The sequence below is a fragment of the Cervus canadensis genome, chromosome 5, assembly GCF_019320065.1.
Source record: "Cervus canadensis isolate Bull #8, Minnesota chromosome 5, ASM1932006v1, whole genome shotgun sequence".
Taxonomy (NCBI): Eukaryota; Metazoa; Chordata; class Mammalia; order Artiodactyla; family Cervidae; genus Cervus; species Cervus canadensis.
In genome coordinates this window covers 11,293,435-11,314,098 of record NC_057390.1, presented here as the reverse complement: position 1 = coordinate 11,314,098, position 20,664 = coordinate 11,293,435, and the positions used below count along the sequence as shown (strand labels likewise).

Here is a 20,664-nt window from a genome sequence, read left to right as displayed (position 1 = left end):
ACAGGGGATCTCTGTATAATTTCTTAGAACTGAATCCCCAATTATCTCAAAACAAAAAGTTGCGTTTTTTAAAAATGCAAATAATAAATGTATAGAGTCAGTTCCACATTTATCATTTAAAATGTTTCCAATAGCCTATTTTTCTTTAGATTTCCAGAGCTCTTCTCTTTCCATTTTCCTCTTTCTTTTGCTACTCCAATGCCAAAAGATCTTTGTTGTACACTTCTCCCTTATAAATGTCAAGTAATTCTTTTACCTCATCAAGAACAAAACGTTTGGCTAGCTCCCTTATTTCTTTTTTTTATAATGTGTTATACAAACACGTCTTTCTCAAAATCAAACTCCATACCAACACTATTTCATAACATGGATTCAGTCAAGCTCATTGTCTGCTGTTTCTGTTCATTCACGCGTGCGTGCTCAGTTGCTTCAGTAGTGTCAAACTCTTTGTGGCCCTGTGGCCTGTAGCCCGCTAGGCTTCTCAGACCATGGGATTCTCCAGGCAAGAATGCTAGAGTAGTTGTCATGCCCTCCTCCAGGGGATCTTCCTGACCCACAGGTCGAACCAGCATCTCCTGCATCTCCTGCATTGTAGGCGGATTCTTTACTGCTGAGCCGCCAGGGAAGCCCTTATTCATTCATATTTCTTGGTAAGATCACATTTCATATCACTACCCTTAAAATTTTATTGTTTATTGGCACCAGAGCTTCCCCAGAAAGTGAAAGTTAGTTGCACTGTGATGATTCTTGCTTGCTTTGATGATTCAGGAAGCAGAAGAGAGATACAAAAAGCAAGCACAAATAAAAGGAAAGAAACAAAGCCAAAATTTGCAAAAACATTAAAAAGGAGAAAAACATTAAACAGCACTTTTCAAATGTAGAGATATTGAGAACAATAAGAGCAAAGGCTTGGACAAGAAATAAGATGTCAGTGGCTCCACTAAACAAAATTACAGTGCCAAAAGATGCAGTTTCATCCCAGTCTGTCATGTTCCAAGTGCATAAAAACACAATCAAAACTGAAAGTCTGTGTTACTCCACAGCTTTTTATTCAAAAACAATTATAGCAAAAGAGCCTCATTTTAATCCAAATTATCACTTTTGGCAAAAGGCCTATCACTTATCTAATACACAAAAGAATATTTATCCAGCATCCTAAACACTGGAAACATCTAAATACTCAAAAAATTATAGAACTTCTCTTTTAAAAAATCTGTTATTACTGTCATTGTTTTTGCTTTTGCTTTTATCTAGTCTGATTATCAAGTTACCGTATAACTGAAGGTAAATTCATTATAGTGCAAGATACATGTCGATGAGATGATCATCAACTCTCTGAATGGGGGACTTCCCTAGCAGTCCAGTGGTTAAGATTTCACTTTCTAATGCAGGTGGTGCAGGTTCATTCCCTTGTGGGGAAGCTAAGATCCCACATGCCTCAAAACCAAAAAACCAGAACATAAACAACAAAAGCAATATTGTAACAAATTCAATAAAGACTTTAAAAATGGTTCTTATCAAAAAAAAAAAAAAATCTTAAAAAAAAACTGTGAATGGGAGGCATGTATTAACAGAGTCCTAGTCAATATACATCATCACAAATCACATCAAGGTAATCTAGCTGGTTGTACTGTGATAGTTCTTGTTTACTTAGATGTTTAATTGAGCAATGCATGTTTTTTAAAGTTCTAAGTCACAGTTCACAGTTATGCAAATACATATTACATGGTTAAATTTATTTTGTCAATCATTGTGCTCTTGAGACTTAAACATCTCAGTTTTTTAATTATAAATCTAGAATAGGTTCAACAGTACATGAACTGTGAACTTCCAGATGTTCAAGCTGGATTTAGAAAAGGCAGAGGAACCAGAGATCAAACTGCCAACATCTGCTGTATCATCAGAACAGCAAGAGAGTTCCAGAAAAACATCCACTTCTACTTTACTGTCTATACCAAAGCCTCTGACTGTGTGGATCACAACAAACTGTGGAAAATTCTTCAACAGATGGGAATACCAGACCACCTTACCTGCCTCCTAAGAAATCTGTACACAGGTCAGGAAGCAACAGTTAGAACTGGACATGGAACAACAGACTGGTTCCAAATCGGGAAAGGAATACATCAAGGCTGTATACTGTCACACCTTGCTTATTTAATTTATATGCAGAGCACATTATGCAAAATGCTGGGCTGCATGAAGCACAAGCTGGAATCAAGATTGCCGGGAGAAATACCAATAACTTCAGATATGCAGATGACACCACACTTATGGCAGAAAGCAAAGAAGAGCTAAAGAGCTTCTTTATGAACGTGAAAGAGGAGAGTGAAAAAGTTGGCTTAAAACTCAACATTCAGAAAACTAAGATCATGGCATCTGGTCCCATCACTTCATGGCAAACAGATGGGGAACAATGGAAACAGTGACAGACTTTATTTTTGGAGGGCTCCAAAATCACTGCAGATGGTGACTGCAGCCATGAAATTAAAAGATGCTTGCTCCTTGGAAGAAAAGTTATGACCAACCTAGACAGCATATTAAAAAGCAGAGACATTACTTTGCCAACAAAGGTCCATCTAGTCAAAGCTGTGGTTTTTCCAGTGGTCATGTATGGATGTGAGAGTTGGACTATAAAGAAAACTGAGTGCCAAAGAATTGATGCTTTTGAACTGTGATGTTGGAGAAGACTCTTGAGACACCCTTTGACTGCAAGGAGATCAAACCAGTCAATCCTAAAGGAAATAAGTCCTGAGTATTCATTGGGACAACTGATGCTGAAGCTGAAACTCCCAATACTTTGGCCACCTGATGTGAAGAAATGACTCACTGGAAAAGACCCTGATGATTGAAGGCAGGAGGAGAAGGGGATGACAGAGGATGAGATGGTTGGATGGCATCACCAATTCGATGGACATGAGTTTGAGGATAAGCTCCAGGAGTTGGTGATGGACAGGGAGGCCTGGGGTGCTGCAGTCCATGGGGTCTCAAAGAGTTGGACACAACTGAGCAACTGAACTGAACTGAGAATAGGTTAGGTTGCAGACACTGTAGATAAATAACCTCCATTAATTAATAAGGCATACATTTTCCCAAGAGTATATTTTAAATTACACAACTTAAGACAAAATATCTACGATTACTTTATTTGCTGGCAATTTTTTAAATGGCCAAGATGGGTTGGTCTTTTTTAACACCAAATTTAAGACTATTAGGAATAAAATTATTATGGCTTTAACAGCATTTATTTCACTCTAGAACACAACCCAAATAACTTCCAAAGACCTTTGGCCCTATCCTTAAGTATTCTCTCTCACTCTATTTCTTTTGAAGGAATAAAGTGGCTTAGTCAGGTTCTTCAACTTTCATAAAAATATTCCAACCCACAGATGGTTTACTTTTAAAGCACACATGGGTCTTACTTAACTAAGAACATAGGCAAGTGATACATTCAGAAAGAAAGGCAAGTATATACATGTATAATCTTGAACTCATTGATAATTGTCATTTGTCAAAAACCTTGACTACTAAAAGCAGTACTTAGGAAGAATTAACTAATATACATGCAACGCATACACTCTTCTAGATTAGAAATTATGAAGACTGGTCACAAGCATTTTACTAAGGAAAGGGTGTATAGCATTCAAAGATTCTCAAAGTGATCAATAATAAAAAAAAAAAAAGGAGGTAAGTGGGATAGTGCACAACTTTCACTGTAGGTATTATCAAATTTGTGCCTTGATTAAGGCAAGACAAGCAGACAACTGCATTCCCTTGACTCCCTGCAGAACTGCTTTTACTAAATTGTGCTTTGGTTATGCCATATGTTTTCACTAAAGGACAATGTAAGAAACAGCCTGCCACATATTGCTGCATTTACTATACAGATATTAAAGTTACATTATACAGGGTCTTCTTTGTGAGGACATATGGTATAAACAGTTCTCCGGTCTTACTCAGAACCAAGAATAGCTGTGCTTCTCCAAAGTAACTTCTTTTTAATTTTACACCATAACTCAAACAACAAAGCATATCTCATTTTGCACTAGCTGCTGGAAACCCTAGAGCCAAACTGATGGCTACCTTAACAAACATAATCTTTTTATAACTCTCTCTTGATTTAACATTCTTTCCTACCTTTGCTTTCCCTTGCTCTAATTTGCTCACCACCTTTGACTGTATCTACTATGTGTATTTTTGTAAATCACATATATTTTTGGAAATCATCTAATTCCTCTCTACAACAAGGCAAGGGGAAAATCAGAGAAAAAGAGAGGGAAGGAGAGAACAGTCAACTGTCAACCAGAATAAGAGGGGAAGGAGATTGAGAATAACCACAAAACAAAGTTAAAACAAAATTAATCACCCTTTGAAAAATCAGTCAAAACGTAAAGGAAATATTAATGCTAAGTTACCTGCAATTTGAAAGAAAACATTTAACATCCTTAGGATATCTATAAATGTAAAATATAACATAAATATAACCTTACAAATTTACATCACAAATTGTTTTTTAAAATAGCCAAAAGATTAACATATTTCATTATCATTTTCTATTCCTTAGCTGACCTCTGCTTATTTCAAATATGTGAACAAAGTTCATGCCACATCAGTTAATCAGCAAACTGTCTTCTCTGTTTCCTGTTACATACTCCAGCAGATACTACTACACTACAAAAAAAAAAAAAGCTTTACTCTTTCTTCTCATAGCCTTAGCAGATTATCTCTAAGAAATAAGTTATTAGTCACAACAGGTCACTAGTGTTTAAGGCCAGCTCTGTTTTTAATTCAGTTTTTACTAACTCATCCCCCCTTATTATTTTTGGTATTTCTTCCAAGCAAATATTAAATATCATAGATACTCAGCATCTCAACCTAGATTCACACATTTCATAGATAAGCTACTCACCAATTTAATTTCTTCAGGCTATTTTCAGCAGGAAGCTGAAAACTTGTATGTGATTAAATCAATTATTACATCATTAGCAAATACTAAAAGCTATCAAATCCAATGATGGAAAGAATCAAAATATTATTTTCCTCAATGACATAAAAATATTCATATCCCAAACTATATTCATATTCCAAACTACGCATATCATATTCCAAACTAAAGCAAAATCATAAATATCATATAAAATTCTAAACTGCTTCTGAAATAACTGTCCTTCTAAATAACTGTCCCTACTAAATAACTGTCCTTCAAAATAATTTTCCATGCTACACAACTGTCCTTCTCAGTAATTTTTTGCAACTAATTCATATACAAATTATGCAGATGCTGGAAATTATATAAACATATTAATATATACCATAACAATTTAAAGTAAAGAATTTATTAAAATGTTGACCTCTGACTTGCTAAGAATTTTATTCCTATATGAAGCAGCATTATCTAACAATGTTAATGCATTCCCCCAAAAGCTTTTGATTTCAAATTACCATAGCCTACAGGTATAAGATTTTTGTAATTTTAAACAGTCTGTTTATTCATGTTCCTTTATAATTAAAACAATAAAAAGGCAGGTTTGAAACTTTCATTCCATAAAAAAACAATAGTTTCTTTGTTTTAATAATCACAACCCATTTTCGTTTGTATACTCCTAATGCATTTAAGCAAAGTATAACTATCAAGGGCTCTTCAGTTCAGTTCAATTCATTTGCTCAGTCATGTCCAACTCTGCAGCCCCATGGACTGCAGCACGCCAGGCCTCCCCGTCCATCACCAACTCCCAGAGTTCATTCTAACTCATGTTCAAAGGCTCTTCACTAGTGCTCAAATCAAAAAGAAAAAAAGCCAACCTTATAGAAAATTAGGCAAAGGACACGGACAGACAGCACACATACACATATACACACACAGCCTTTATATATATAGGAAGAAACGTTCAGCCTCACTCATAGAAAGAAATACAACACTAATAAAAACTACACTGAAATACCATTTGTCACTTATCATATTGGAAAAATATCAAAAGTCTAACACATATACTTTGTTAAAAAAAAACAATGGGGAAACAAGCAATCTCATAGGCTACTAAAAAGAGGACAAAATGATATAACCTCTACAGAGAGTAATACCTATGAAAGTAGAGATATTTAATACATTAATCATTTTACCTAGCAATCCCACTTCTGAAAATCAATCCTACAGATACGGTACAATGTGTACAATAGGAAATGACAGATATTCAAGGTTATTCACAGTTGCATCATTTTGTCCAACAGAAGACTGGAAATATCCAAATATACAGAAATAGGGGACTGGATGAATAAACCATAATATAGTCACACTATGTAGCTGTAAAAAAGAATAAGGAAAATCTCTACATACTGATAAGGACAGATCTCCAAAATATACTGATGAAATAATGCAAGAAGTATAAGACACTAAGCTACATAACTGTATATACAGTATATTATTTATTATGTAAAAGGGGAGGAGAAAATAAAATCATATATGCCTATATTTGTAATAAAATGCAATGGAAGAATAAACAACAAATTAATAAAACAGAGAGGGAATAGGAAAAATACCAGATTTATAATTCATATCTTTTTCTTTCCACTTTTTAAATATTTCTAACTCATAGAAATAATTTACCTATTCATTCTTTTATTTTCAGAATTATACTAGGTAAAACTTCCACATGAGTTTCACCAGCATCACATATTTGATCTGATGATACCTAATAAACTCTTCAAATTCAACATAGGAATGATTGCCAAATGTTACTCTCCCATTTAATTTCCCTCTGTGACTACTAATTTTTCCATGGCTTGAATCTAACTGATCAGTTAACACACTAGAATAACCTTCCACTGGAAGAGCTGCAATGAAAATGTGTATTTAGCTCAAATAAAATCAAAGTTGGAGCCCACTGCTGATAGAACCAAACCAGCACTGTCTTATCAGCTACAAGACTTTGTTCATTTTTCCAATTTGCTTGACAATTCAATGAAGTTATTAAAATAAAACCTAACACTATCAAACTACAAAAAAATTCATTATCCTACTTCATACTGTAGAGGAAGCTCTCAATGACCCAGATAACCACAATGGTGCACTCACCTAAAGCCAGACATCCTGGAGTGTGAAGTCAAGTGAGCCTAAGGAAGCATCACTACGAACGAAGCTAGTGGAAGTGATGGAATTCCAGTTGAACTATTTCAAATCCTAAAAGATAATGCTGTGAAAAAGCTGCACTCAACATGCCAGCAAATGTGGAAAACTCAGCAGAGGCCACAGGACTGGAAAAGGTCAGTTTTCATTCCAATCCCAAAGAAGGACAATGCCAAAGTTATGTTCAAATTACCATACAATTGCAATCATTTCACATGCCAGTAAGATTATGCTCAAAATCCTTCAAGATAGGCTTCAGCAGTACGTGAACCAAGAACTTCTAGATGTACAAGCTGGATTTAGAAAGGCAAAGAAACCAGAGATCAAACTGCCAACATATGCTGGATCACAGAAAAAGCAAGGGAATTCCAAAAAAAAATCTACTTTTGCTTCACTGACTATGCTAAACCCTTTGACTGTGTGGATCACAACAAACTATAGAATATTCTTAATGAGATGAGAATACCAGACACATTACCTGCCTCCTGAGAAACCTGAACAAAAGCAATATTTAGACCTGGAAATGGAAAAATGGACTAGTTTCAAATTGGGAAAGGAGTATGTGAAAGCTGAATATTGTCACCCTACTGATTTAACTTATATGCAGAGTACATGTGAAATGCCGGGCTGGATGAAGCACAAGCTGGAATCAAGACTGCAGACAGAAATACCAACAACCTCAGATATGCAGATGATACTCTTTAATGGCAGAAAACAAAGACAAACCAAAGGGTCTCTGATGAAGGTGAAAGAGGAGAGAGTGAAAAAGCTGGCTTGAAACTCAACATTCAAAAAATGAAGACCATGGCATCCGGTTCCATCACTTTATGGCAAATAAATGGAGAAAATGTGGAAACAGTATCAGATTTTGTTTTTTTATGGTGACTGCAACCATGAAATTAAAAGACACTTGCTCCTTGGAAGAAAAGTTACGACAAACCTAGACAATGTATTAAAAAGCAGAGACATCACTTTGCTGGTAAAGGTCCATATAGTTAAAGCAATGGTTTTTCCAGTAGTCATGTATGGATGTGAGAGTTGGACCATAAAGAAGGCTGAGCACTGAACAATTGATGCTTCTGAACTGTGGTGCTGGAGAAGACTCTTGAGAGTCCCTTGGACTGCAAGGGTCTAATGGAAATCAACCCTGAATATTCATTGGAAGAACTGATGCTGAAGCTTAAGTTCCAATACTTTGGCCACCTGATGTGAAGAGCTGACTCACTGGAAAAGACCCTGGGAAAAAACTGAGAGCAAGAGGAGAAGGGGGGCAACAGAGGACAAGATGGTTGGATGGCATCACGGACTCAATGAACATGAGTTTGAGCAAACTCAGGGAGATAGTGAAGGACAGGGAAGCCTGGCATGCTGCAGTTCATGGGATCGCAAAGAGTCAGACTCAACTTAGTGACTGAACAACAATTCCATAATGTAACTGAAACTTATTTCTATCCCCTTTTTCCCAAATCTATAAATATTTTAACTTAGAAAATAACATTTTACTCGAGTTACACTTAAATTTGAAAAATTTTAACAACACTGCAAAAATACTGAAGAATGACAGGCATTAGAGGCCAGTTATTTTAGGTTACGCTTTCAATGAAGAGAAAAAGAAATTCTAAAATTATATATAATTCCAAAAAATAAAAACCTCTGATATGTCAAGGTTTTCAAGATTTTCAGCAGTTTTATTTTTTCTCAAAAGCCTAGTCATACTTTTTTAAAGACAGTTAATCTGCAAATCAGTTAATTAATCCCCCAGATAATTAACAGCTCATGGTACAATTATTTTATTCTTCTATTCATTCAACAAATATTTATTGAGCACCAACTGTTTGCCAGGCTCTCTTTTAGGTTCCCAGGATACAGTAGCAAACAAAAGGAACAAAATTCCTCCCCTTCTGGAATACAAATTCCAATAGAGGAGACAATCAAAAATATGTGTCAGGCAAAAGTAAGTGTTATAAAGAAAAATAAAGTTCCTTCCCCTTTATTCTCTATTTCACTAAATGGCACCACCATTATTCACCCATTTACCTAAGCCAAGAGCCTTGGAATCATGTTTGGTTCCTCTCTTTCTTTAACCCCCATAAGTAATCCCAAAAGTTTGACTGTTTTCAAAATAATATTCTAAATCCAGCTACTTCTCATCACCTTCTCCCCAACATCTTACTGCATGCTACAACCATCTCTTAGCTCTTATAATTCCAAATATCCCTTGACTGGTTAGGGCTTCCCTGATAGCTCAGATGGTAAAGAATCTGCCTGCAACGCTGGAGACCCCGGTTCCATTCCAATGCAGGCGACTTCCCGGTTCTTCCCATTGGGAAGATCCGCTAAAGAAGGGATAGGCTACCCACTCCATTATTCTTGGGCTTCCCTTGTGGCTCAGCTAGTAAAGAGTCCGCCTGCAGTGCAGGAGATCTGAGTTTAATTCCTGGGTTGGGAAGATCCCCTGGAGAACGGAAAGGCTACCCACTCCAGTATTCTGGCCTAGAAAATTCCATGGACAGTCCATGGGGTCGCAAAGAGTCAGACACAACTGAGCGACTTTCACTTTTCTTTCACTTTCTTGACTGGTTTGCCTGTTTCTCCTCTTACTCCAATCTCCACATAGCAGCCAGAATATTCTTTGTTTAACTTAAGTTAGTGCATGTCACATCCCTGCTCAATGCTCTTCTGTACCTTGACATGACACTTAGAAATAAAAACAGTCTCTTTCTTAGTCTATGCTATCTGGACCCTCACTGATATCCTACCATCACCTCCCACTATGCTTCTCCTGAGGGTCTTCATACCGTGCCTGCTGTCTGAAGAGATATATGGCTTGCTCCTTCAAACAACTTTTTCTAACCACCTAGTCAGAAACAATATCCCATCATATGTAACATAACCACTAAATAGCACTATTATTTTATGTGCCTATGTATTTGTTTATTCTGTAAGTGCTCTAGTAGAATGCATGGTCCAAAAGGGCAAGGATGTATCTATTTTGTTCTCTATTATACCCCAGAGTCTGGAAGAATAACTGACACACAGAAGTTGTTTCATAAATATCTGCTGAATAAATGAATAAATTAATTCATGAATGAAGTCACTAAAATGATATGGATATATAACAATGTATAAAACTGTTACATGAAAAAGCAACACATAACATGATATTATTCTTCTAATATAATAAAATTAATATGGAAAAAGCTTAAAAGAAATATACAAAAATAAGAGTTGTGACAGGGTGGTAGGATTAAGTTTGTTGTTTGTTTCTTCTCTTTAAAAGTCACTACCTTACAGTTATAAGTTAAAATATAAAAATGTTACTTTTAAAAGGAAGTTACTACTAAAAAATAAACGATCAGAAATGGGAGATCATTTCTTTCCCCTCATTGATTGTCAAGGAAAGAGTATGTCAGAGTCACCTAAACTGCTTTTATAAAATTGTTTCATATCTCCTCCTCCATTCTCCAATCTATCTCAAAATTACCATTTCCAGGGTCAGATTATTGAGGAATATTTTATCCCTCAGATATATGAGTAGAAGGAAAAAAAAGTCAAGAATCACTCCAAACACAAAGTTTTGTAATTAACACCGGCTCAGTGGTAAAGAATCCGCCTGACAAGCAGGAGACACGGGTTCAGTCCCTGGGTAAGGAAGATCCCTTGGCGAAGGAAATGACAACCCACTCTTGCCTGAGAAATTCCATAGACAGAGGAGCCTGGTGGGCTACAGTCTATGGAGTCACAAAGAGTCAGACACGACTTAGCAATTAAACAACAATGAAACACCTAAATCCTCATTACAAACTGAAGGGTAAAAGGCAGAAAATGACTTATACTATCAGAGTTACTACTACCTAGCAGGTACCATGAAGAATGCTTTATCTCCTTTTTTTTTAATGCTGTTCCTGCAATGTAGGTTGTATCCCCATTTAAAGATGAAAAAAATTGCCCACTCAGGTGGTAAGTTGCTTATAAAAATAATTAACTGCTTAAAGAGGTCCATACAGGGACCAATAATGATGAAGTGTCATCAACCAAGGATTATGATTACCTGGATTTTGTACAACTTAGGTAATGGGAGGCCAAAGGATGGAAAACAAAGCCATGTGGCCAAAGGCAGAGAAGCAGTAAGTGGGGAGGTCGGTTCACCATATTTAATTATCAACTGACATTCAGCAAAAGAGCCTTTGAAAATATTCCCCATATTTGTGTTCTGGAAGAGGCAGCTTTATACACAGTTTGGGCTTCCCTGGTGGCTCAGCAGTGAAGAATCTGCCTGCAATGGATGAGGACAGAGGAGCCTGGTAGGTTACAGTCTATGGGGTCACGAGAGAAGGTCACAACTTAGCAACTAAACCACCTCCACCACCAAATAAGCAAGAGAAAAAACTCTTGCTATACCAAGAATATAATTTTTTAACAACAGAATAAATAAAGCAAGCATCTAGAAGGAAATGCGCCAAAACAACAGCAGCTATAAGAGTACAAGTAATTCTTAATATAGCTTCCAAAATGTTTATAATGTTGACATAATTTTTTAATGTTTTAATAGTGGTAAAGATCAAATAGATAAGATTCTATCATTAATACAGTTTGTAAATCTTAACACTAAGCAGTATAACACAAAACCATTCCATATAGTAAGACAAGATTCAGTCCCGAGAGTAAAGTGCTTTACCAGCATCAAATATAGCAATCATATCATCCTTACAAGACAGGCCCCTTAAAAATGGAAGGCAGCAACTAAGCTAAAAAGAGAAAATCGTTAGCTGAAAACAATAGAGCAAACTTCTTCCCAACTGAGAACACTCAACAAGGGAGGTCAAATAAACACAATGACAAGGTCTTGAAGGTTACACTGCTGCTACAAATAAGAAACATAAATTTCATGATAAAAAGATAAAATAAGTCAACCAGAAATATATCTGGATAAGAAAAAATGGCACTCAACAAATGATGCTGGAAAAACTGCACATCAACATGCAAAAGAATGAAATTGGACACCCTTCCTTATATGGTAGACAAAAATCAACTCAAAATGGATCACAGACCTTGATGTAGAAATAAAATTATACAACTCTTAGGAGCAAATCTTCATAATCTTGGGTTAAGCAAAGGTTTCCTAGATACAACACCAAAAACACAAGCAAAAAAATAAAAACTAGATACACTGGCATCATATCAATATTTAAAACTTTCATGCAGCAGGTGATACCATCAAGAAAAATGAAAAAAACACCCAAAAGAATGGAAAAAAGTATTTGCAAATCCTATTCCTGATAAAAGATACATCCAGAATATATAAAGAACACTTATAACTCAACAATAAAAATAATCCAATTAAAAACTGGGCAAAGGAACTGAAGGCACTGCTCCAAAAAAGATAAAGAAATAACTAATAAGCACATGAAAAGATTAACCATTAGAGAAATGCAAATCAAAATGACAGTGAGATACAATTTCATATCCACTGGGATGGCTAAAATAAAAAAAGATAGCAACAAGTGCTGATAAGGATATGGAGAAACTAGAACCCTTATACATTGCTAGTGGGAATAAAAAATGGTGCAGGCATTTTGTTACACAGTTTGGCAGTTCCTCAAAATGTTCTATGATTCCATTTATGTGAAGTGAACAAAATACACAAACCCATGAAGACAGAAAGTAGTAACTGCCTGGGGAAGGGACAGAATGAAGAGTGACTGCAAATGGGTATGGGGTTTCTTTCAGGGCTGACGAAAATGTTCTAAAGTTAGATCGTGGTAACTGTTGCAAAATTCTGTGAATTTGCTAAAAAAATGAATTGTACAGTTTAAATTGGTAAACTGTACAGTATATGAATATCTCAATAAAGCTATTGTTTTAAAGGCAAGGTATTTCACTGCTAAGTTTAAAAGACTGTTTTAAAATCTTAAATAACAATTAAAACTGAATATTAATTGCTTGTACCCAGAGAACAAAGTGAGGAAATAGCTTATTCTGAGTAAGTGATATGAAAGAAAGAGATACATAGATGTGATTTGAAAAATGAGAATATTGAGCTATTGTTCATGAGTGATTTGTGACCAATATTCTGTGATCAATTTTTGCAGTGCATTAGCAGCACAATATTTTGTGATCAATTTCTGTAGTGCATTAGCACTACAAAGCAAGAATCAATATTATTTTTAAAATAAGACATGCCCTTACATCTAATGGGCTTCTTTCCTCATCTGCAAAATTAGGACTTGTAGCTAACAAAATAATTTTTGAGATGAAAACAGAGAAGAGATGGCTGCTTCCCCAAAAGAATCTTCTAGGCAACAGCCTCTGTATGCATGGATAAGCTTGGGACTTTTAGAATTACAATGAATAAGGAAAGTCACTCCTTATGACAAACAGTAATCAACTAATATTGCAAGTACTGTTTCAAGATTAAAATAAGGCTAGTTATATAATGAAAAAGTCAAGCCATTGTGGCTCCTCAAACAAAAAGGGATAAAACTGGAAGAATAATTTGGTACCACAGATTATTATTATTTAGTTCCTCTTCAGTTAGAACACCTATCTCAGGGACAGGTAAGAACCAAGAGCCTCAAAAATGCCTCAAAAGACAGAAGAAAAAGGAAAGACTATGAACAGGGATAGAGGCTGAGATTTACAGTTGACGGTAATGTCAGGAAGGAAAGCCTGTTGCCTTTATCATACCTGTTTACTGAGTGTGATGGAAAACCAAAAGATAATGATTATGAACATGCACCCAGGGTAAAGCATGAGATCTGAAACACCAAGTCTATGCATGCTGCTGCCTCTGCATGGGATAAGGAAGAAAGATGAGATCATCTCCTATGAATACGGGCAGGAACAAGCTAGACTGAAGACAAAGACAGTGGATATTACTTGTATTATAGGATGTTCATATGATTGAATCTTGGGTCTGATAGTTAAGATTTAGGGTTATCCATCAAAGATAGGACAATGCCAAAAATGAAAAGCCCCTGATAAAAATAAAACAGAGTCAACAAAAGAAAATAAAACTAGTAGGACAGTGCAGCGGTTCTCAAAACTTTTCTTACCATGTCCCCTTAGGACAAAAGATCTCTACTTCATTTAGCCCAAAAAATCCCCACTTTCCAGTGGAATTCAGTGATAATACAGCAAATTTTAGGGGAAATGGATAACATTTTAAATGTAACGTATACTCTTCAGTCAACATAATGGAAAATTATAGGCCAAACTGCAGCTGAACAAACATGCATTATTATTCAGTGGAGAGCTAACATAATAAATCACAGCAAGCTAAATTGATAACACTAAATTAAGTCATTTATCATATAAACCAAAAACTGAACTGAATAGCAACTAAAAACAACCAACTCAAGACAATATTAACGGTGTTCTGATGAAAAATCCTTCCTAAAAACTCTGGTAATCCCAACTATTTCAGTGGGAGCTTTGCTTGGCTGCCAACTATATAGCTCAGCAGCCAAATTTCTTAGTAGAATACTCAAACAGCATCCTCTGTAAGTCTAATAATATTTTGTTTTACAAAAACCAATATTAATAACCAATAGTAATGCACACAGAATACCAGTATGTAGTCTTAGTTTTTATAAAAGTAAAGATAATGAAATGAGGGTCATTCACCTTTAAGAGCTCAAGAAAATACGAAAAGAGAGGAGCATGATAGTCATGATCATAGTGCAGTCAGGGACAAAAAGCAAACTACTAGGGATGGTCGGTCATGTCCCATGTCCAGGTCTGGCACTGGGAGAACCATGTGCCCTGGAGAAGGAAGCTGTGGCGGTGGAGATGAGAAGCGAAGTTCTCAGCCTGCCCCTCTTTGAACCACTTTCATGAGGCAACTTCTCCCCATGAAAAAAACAAGCAGTGAGTAATAATCTTTATGAAGGGAGGAATAGCGACCGAAGACTGTACAAGGCGGGTAAGATCATTCTCTCTGTTGGCTGCATGGAGATCAGAAGGTGCCACAGGAAGGACGATGTGTTGGCTCTAATAAACTGAGGGGAAAGAGAAAGGTAGTTTGTGCTTGGTTGAGTAATTAACAGAAAGTACAAATAGATGGTGATCCCCAAATGAGGCGGAATAAGACGGGTTAAAAACGCATACTCTGGATCCAGAATGCCTGAGCAGAATCGCGACTCTCCTACTTTATTTTCTCTGTGACCTTGGGCAAGTCACTTAACCTCTATGGGCTTCATCTGTAAAATGAGGGTAATAACAGTACCTACCTAATAGGGCTGTTTTGCGGTTTGAATAAGTTATACTTGTAAATCTCTTAATAAATGTCTTGCGCTGTACACAGTAAGTTGTACCTAAGTTTGTTAAATAAGTTGAGGTAGGTGGCGGCTTAGTTTGACGTCTCCAAGTGAAATGGGGGTGTGTGGGCAAAGTAAGGGTCACGGGGAACGGAGGGAGACAACGTCTTTTCTGCGATAAGCACCAGGAATCTGACCTTTGGGGAGGTCGTTCTCCTGGGGAGGTCGTTCTCCTGACAGGGCTCGGCAAGTGCCGCTCCCAGGAGAGGGGCGCGCGGGTTGAAGGAAACTTCCTTCCTTCCAGGCCTAGGATTTTCAGGAACTCGTTTCTGAGAAGTAATTGTGATTTTTTAAAGAGGCAAGTTTGCTCTCCGAGCAACAGACTGTGGGGTGAATTCTGTTTTGCCTGAAGAGTCGGACCTGCGTCTGGGGCAGAAGGGTGATGTCCTCAGGGGGACCCTCTGCTAAGAACCACCATCTGTCGGGCGCGCTCCGGCTGCCCGCGCCGGGCCAGCCTCGGAGGGAGAACGAATGCTGCCCAGTCCTGAGGGAGGCAGAAGGAGCCTACAGGGTAACGGGGCTGCCGGCGCCGACGGTCGGGAAGGAACCCCACGTCGGGTCTGCGGGGCTACGGAGGGGGATCTGCCTCGCCGAGGGTGGAGGTCGCTCGCCGGGTTCTCCGAAGGGAGGGGCCGGCGCTGGCCCTGCAGGAGGCCGGCCGGGCGCACAGTCCCGAGGGAGCCTGCTCCCGGGTCCCGCCCGTGCCCACCCGTCTGTGGCCCCGGTACCCAGGGTACCTGAGCGTGGGCCCGATGCAGGCCGTGTCGGTGCTCTCGATCTCTCGAAGAATCCGTTCGTGCTCCGCCGCTGTCTCCAGGCTCTCCGCCTCCGCCATCTTAACCCGCTCCATAGACTCGGGGAGCCCCGCAGCGCGTCCCCTCCCTCAGCTCCGCTCACCTTTCGCTCTCAATCTCTCTCTCTCACTCCAGGCTCCCGGGGATCCTAAGCCTCCGGCCACCCGCAGGACGACCCCTCCCTCAGACTGGGCACGCCCCCTAGCATCACCACGTCCGCGGGCGTTCCGCGCGATGCCCGCTGGGATTTGTAGTTCTCTGGGAGAAATAGCCTGGTTTCACACATTATTCATTGAAGCTACAAACTTGTATTAAAAGCTCCACTATATCCAGTGGCTAACTGAACTGAACTGAAGATTCCGTACTCCCAAGGCAGGGTGCCCGGGGTTCAATCCCTGGTCAAGGAATTAGATCCCATGTGCTGCAACTATAACCTGGTACAGCCAAATAAACTTGTTTTTTAGAGGGAAAAAAAAAAAAGTTCTACTGTAAGGCAGGAACAATTGAGGACTTCATATGCAACGACGACTGTCAGGTAGTTCTTGTTTAAGACCCTTGCCTCAAAGTGCAAAAGCCTCTTTAGGCGCGAATATTAAAGGATTAACTAGGTTTCTCTGAACAGAGATCTTACAAGTTATGAAGGAGGAAAAGCCCAAAACTAAAAAGCCAAAACTAACAGAGGTGTAATGTACCTCTAAGCAAGTTCTGAGAATCAAACACTGCAAGCACTTCTGTCTGTGAAGAATTCATTGACAGACTGTGCCTGAACATTTCAAAAGGTGTGATTGGAAGGTGTGAGAAGCACCTAGAAAACCAGAAAGACCTTCATTTGCACTGGTGTGTAGAGAATTAGCAACAAGAGATGGTGCTAGAAAAGCATCTTGGAAAAGGAATACCAGGAACAGAAATTTAAACTTTATTCTAATGGTTCAATGGGGCCAACAACCACCTGCATCAAAAGCATCATGGATCTCTTTTTTATTACAAATCAAAGACTAGAGATCTCTTCAAGAAAACTGGCAATATCAAGGGAACATTTCATGCAAGGATGAGCACGAAAAGGACAGGAACCGTAAGGACCTAACAAAAGCAGAAGAGATTAAAAAGAAGTGGCAAAAATACATAGAACTATACAAGAAAGGTCTTAATGACACTGATAACCCTGATGGTGTGGTCACTCATCTAGAGCCAGACATCCTGTGGTGTGAAGTCAAGTGGGCCTTAAGAAGCATTTATTTTTGTTTAGTCATTAAGTTTTATTCCCCTCTTCCACAGCTCCAATGCCTGGAGCCTGCCAGGCTTCTCTGTCCATGGGATTTTCCAGGCAGTAATGGAGTGGATTGCCATTTCCTTCTCCAGGAGATCTTCCGAACCCAAGGATCAAACCCACATTCTCTTCCATCTCCTGCTTGAAAGGTGGATCCTTTACCACTGAGACACCTGGGAAACATTACTATGAACAAAGCTAGTGAAGGTAATGGAATTCCAGCTGAGCTATTTCAAATCCTAAAAGATGATACTGTTAAAGTTCTGCACTCAATATGTCAACAACTTTGGAAAACTCAGAAGTGGCCACAGGACTGGAAAATGTCAGTTTTCTCTCCAATCCCAAAGAAGGGCAATGCCAAAGGATGTCTAAACTACAGTGTAATTGCATTCATTTCACATGCTAGCAAGGTTATGCGTAAAATCCTTCAAGCTAGGCTTCAGCAGTATGTGAACCAAGAACTTCCAGATATATAACCTGGATTTAGAAAAGGCAGAGGAACCAGAGATCTAATTGCCAACATTCAGTGGATCATGGAGAAAGCAAGGGAGTTCCATAAAAGCATCTAGCTCTGCTTCATTGACTATGCTAAAACCTTTGGCTGTGTGTGCTTAATCCTGTCTGACTGTTTGCAACCCCATGGACTGTAGTCCACCAGGCTCCTCTGTCCATGGAATTGTCCAGGTAAGACTAGTGTAGCAGGTTTCCATTTCCTGTTTCAGAGGATCTTCCTGACCCAAGGGTCAAACCATCGTCTCTTGTGTCTCCTAAATTAACAGGCAGATTCTTTACCACTAGCACCACCAGAGAAGCCCAAGTCTATTAGGATATTTTCCCTTTAAAAGATTTACTGTTGCAAATTGGATATAAAATACTCATATATGGTTCCGTCCATCCACAAGAAGAAAGTAAATATGAACTTGGTGTTTACAGTCAGAATATGAACCCTAAAGTACATTTACTGGGAACAAAGGTGAAAATGAGAAAGAAACTGGCCATTATAAGTTCCTGGACAATACAAAGTATGTTTTCAGTGCAAAACATTCTCAGTGCAAAAAGACTGATTATGTTTTGTGAAAAGTTTATGCATCAGTCTTTACTACTATATTTTTTAAAAGAAAAGTTATTTCAAGTTTTAAAAAGCCAGTAGAACTTTAATTATTACTTATTAAAGCAACTTTTCATAAACATTTATATCATGTTTAAAAGGTCAGATTCATTCCAGACCACCTGAACTGCCTCCTGAGAAATCTGTATGGAGGTCAGGAAGCAACAGTTAGAACTGTACATGGAACAACAGACTGGTTTCAAATCAGAAAAGAGCATGTCAAGGCTGTATATTGTCACCCTGCTTATTTAACTTATATGCTGAGTACATCATGAGAAACACTTGGCTAGATGAAGCACAAGCTGGAATCAAGATTATTGGGAGAAATATCAATAACCTCAGATATACAGATGCACCACCCTTATGGCAGAAAGCAAAGAAGAGCTAAAGAGACTCTTGATGAACATGAAAGAGGAGACTGAAAAAGTTGGCTTAAAATTCAACATTCAGAAAACTAAGATCATGACATCTGGTCCCATCACTTCATGCCAAATAGATGGGGAAGCAATGGAAACAGTGACAGACTTTATTTTGGGGGGCTCCAAATTCACTGCAGGTGGTGACTGCAGCCATGAAATTAAAAGACACTTGCTCCTCAAAAGGAAAGTTGTAACCAACCTACACAGCATGTTAAAAAGCAGTACTTTGCCAATAAAGGTCCGTCTAGTCAAAGTTATGATTTTTCTGGTAGTCATGTATGGATGTGAGAGTTGGACCATAAAGAAAGCTGAGCACCAAAGAATTGATGCTTTTGTACTGTGGTGTTGGAGAAGACTTTTGAGAGTCCCTTGAACAGCAGGGAGATCCAACCAGTTCATCCTAAAGGAAATCAGTCCTGAATATTCATTGGAAGGACTGATGCTGAAACAGAAACTCCAATTCTTTGACCACCTGATGAGAAGAGATGACTCATTGGAAAAGACCCTGATGCTGGGAAAGATTGAGGGCAGGAGGAGAAGGGGAGGACAGAGGATGAGATGGTTGGATGGCATCACCAACATGATGGACATGAGTTTGAGTAAACTCCAGGAGTTGGTGGTGGACAGGGAAGCCGGGCGTGCTGTAGTCCATGGGGTCTCAAAGAGTTGGACATGACTGAGCAACTGAATTGAACTGAACTGAAGAACCAATTAGAAGAGATTGAGACCCTAAATCTGATTTTTGCTATGGATTCTTTCTGGTGAATAAATTACATCACATGTGATCAGTATAAAAAATACAATATTAAAAGAGCATAAACCTTAACGAGTTAGAGAAGGCTAATGCAGAACTGACAGGAAATTACCAACTTATTTATAGTTTTCCAACGAAAGTTCTAAGTTTTGTTTTTTTACCTCAACTTCAGCACAATTCTACTTATATTAAATATTGTTTCTATTTATCTGTATTAAAGGTGATAGAATGTTTCAGTGAGTGTGTGGATTACAACTGTGAAAAATTCTTAAAGAGAAAGGAATACCAGACACCTTCCCTGTATCCTGAGAAACCTGTATGCAGGTCAAGAAGCAGCAGTTAGAACCAGACGTGGAACATCTGACTGGTTCAAAGTTGGAAAAGGAGTACATCAAGGCTGTATATTGTCACCCTGCTTACTTAACTTATATGCAAAGTATATTATGCAAAATGCCAGACTGGGTAAATCCCAAGCTGGAATCAAGATTGCAGGGAGAAATATTAACAACCTTAGATTCAGATTGCAGATGATACAACCAGAATAGAGAAAGTGAAGACAAACTAATGAGCCTCTTGATGAAAGTAAAAGAAGAGAGTAAAAAAGCTGGCTTGAAAGTTAACATTCAAAAAACTAAGATCATGACATCTGGTCCCATTACTTCATGCCAAATAGAAGGGGAAAAAGTGGAAATAGTGACAGATTTTATTTTCTTGGTCTCCGCAATCACTGCGGACAATGACTGCAGCCATGAAATTAAAAGGTGCTTGCTTCTTGGAAGGAAAGTTCTGACAAACATAAACAGCATATTAAAAAGCAAAGACAAAAATAAAAAATAAAAAGCAAGACATAACTTTACAGGCAAAAGTCTGTATAGTCAAAGCTA

At 38.1% G+C, this 20,664-nt stretch overlaps 1 protein-coding gene across 3 annotated transcripts in view; it reads right to left on the bottom strand.

The window, feature by feature from the left end:
* The window catches only part of EXOC6B (exocyst complex component 6B), a 661,839-nt gene extending 645,427 nt beyond the window's left edge, over positions 1 to 16,412 (bottom strand). For 2 of the 3 annotated variants that reach the window (XM_043468197.1, XM_043468199.1), the window contains exon 1: positions 16,176 to 16,412. In XM_043468197.1, coding sequence (XP_043324132.1) covers positions 16,176 to 16,288 — 113 coding nt within the window. In that variant the 5' untranslated portion in view covers positions 16,289 to 16,412. The remainder of the gene's footprint in view (positions 1 to 16,175) is intronic. The other variant, XM_043468198.1, reaches the window with a different exon arrangement.
* Between the last annotated feature and the right edge of the window lie 4,252 nt (positions 16,413 to 20,664).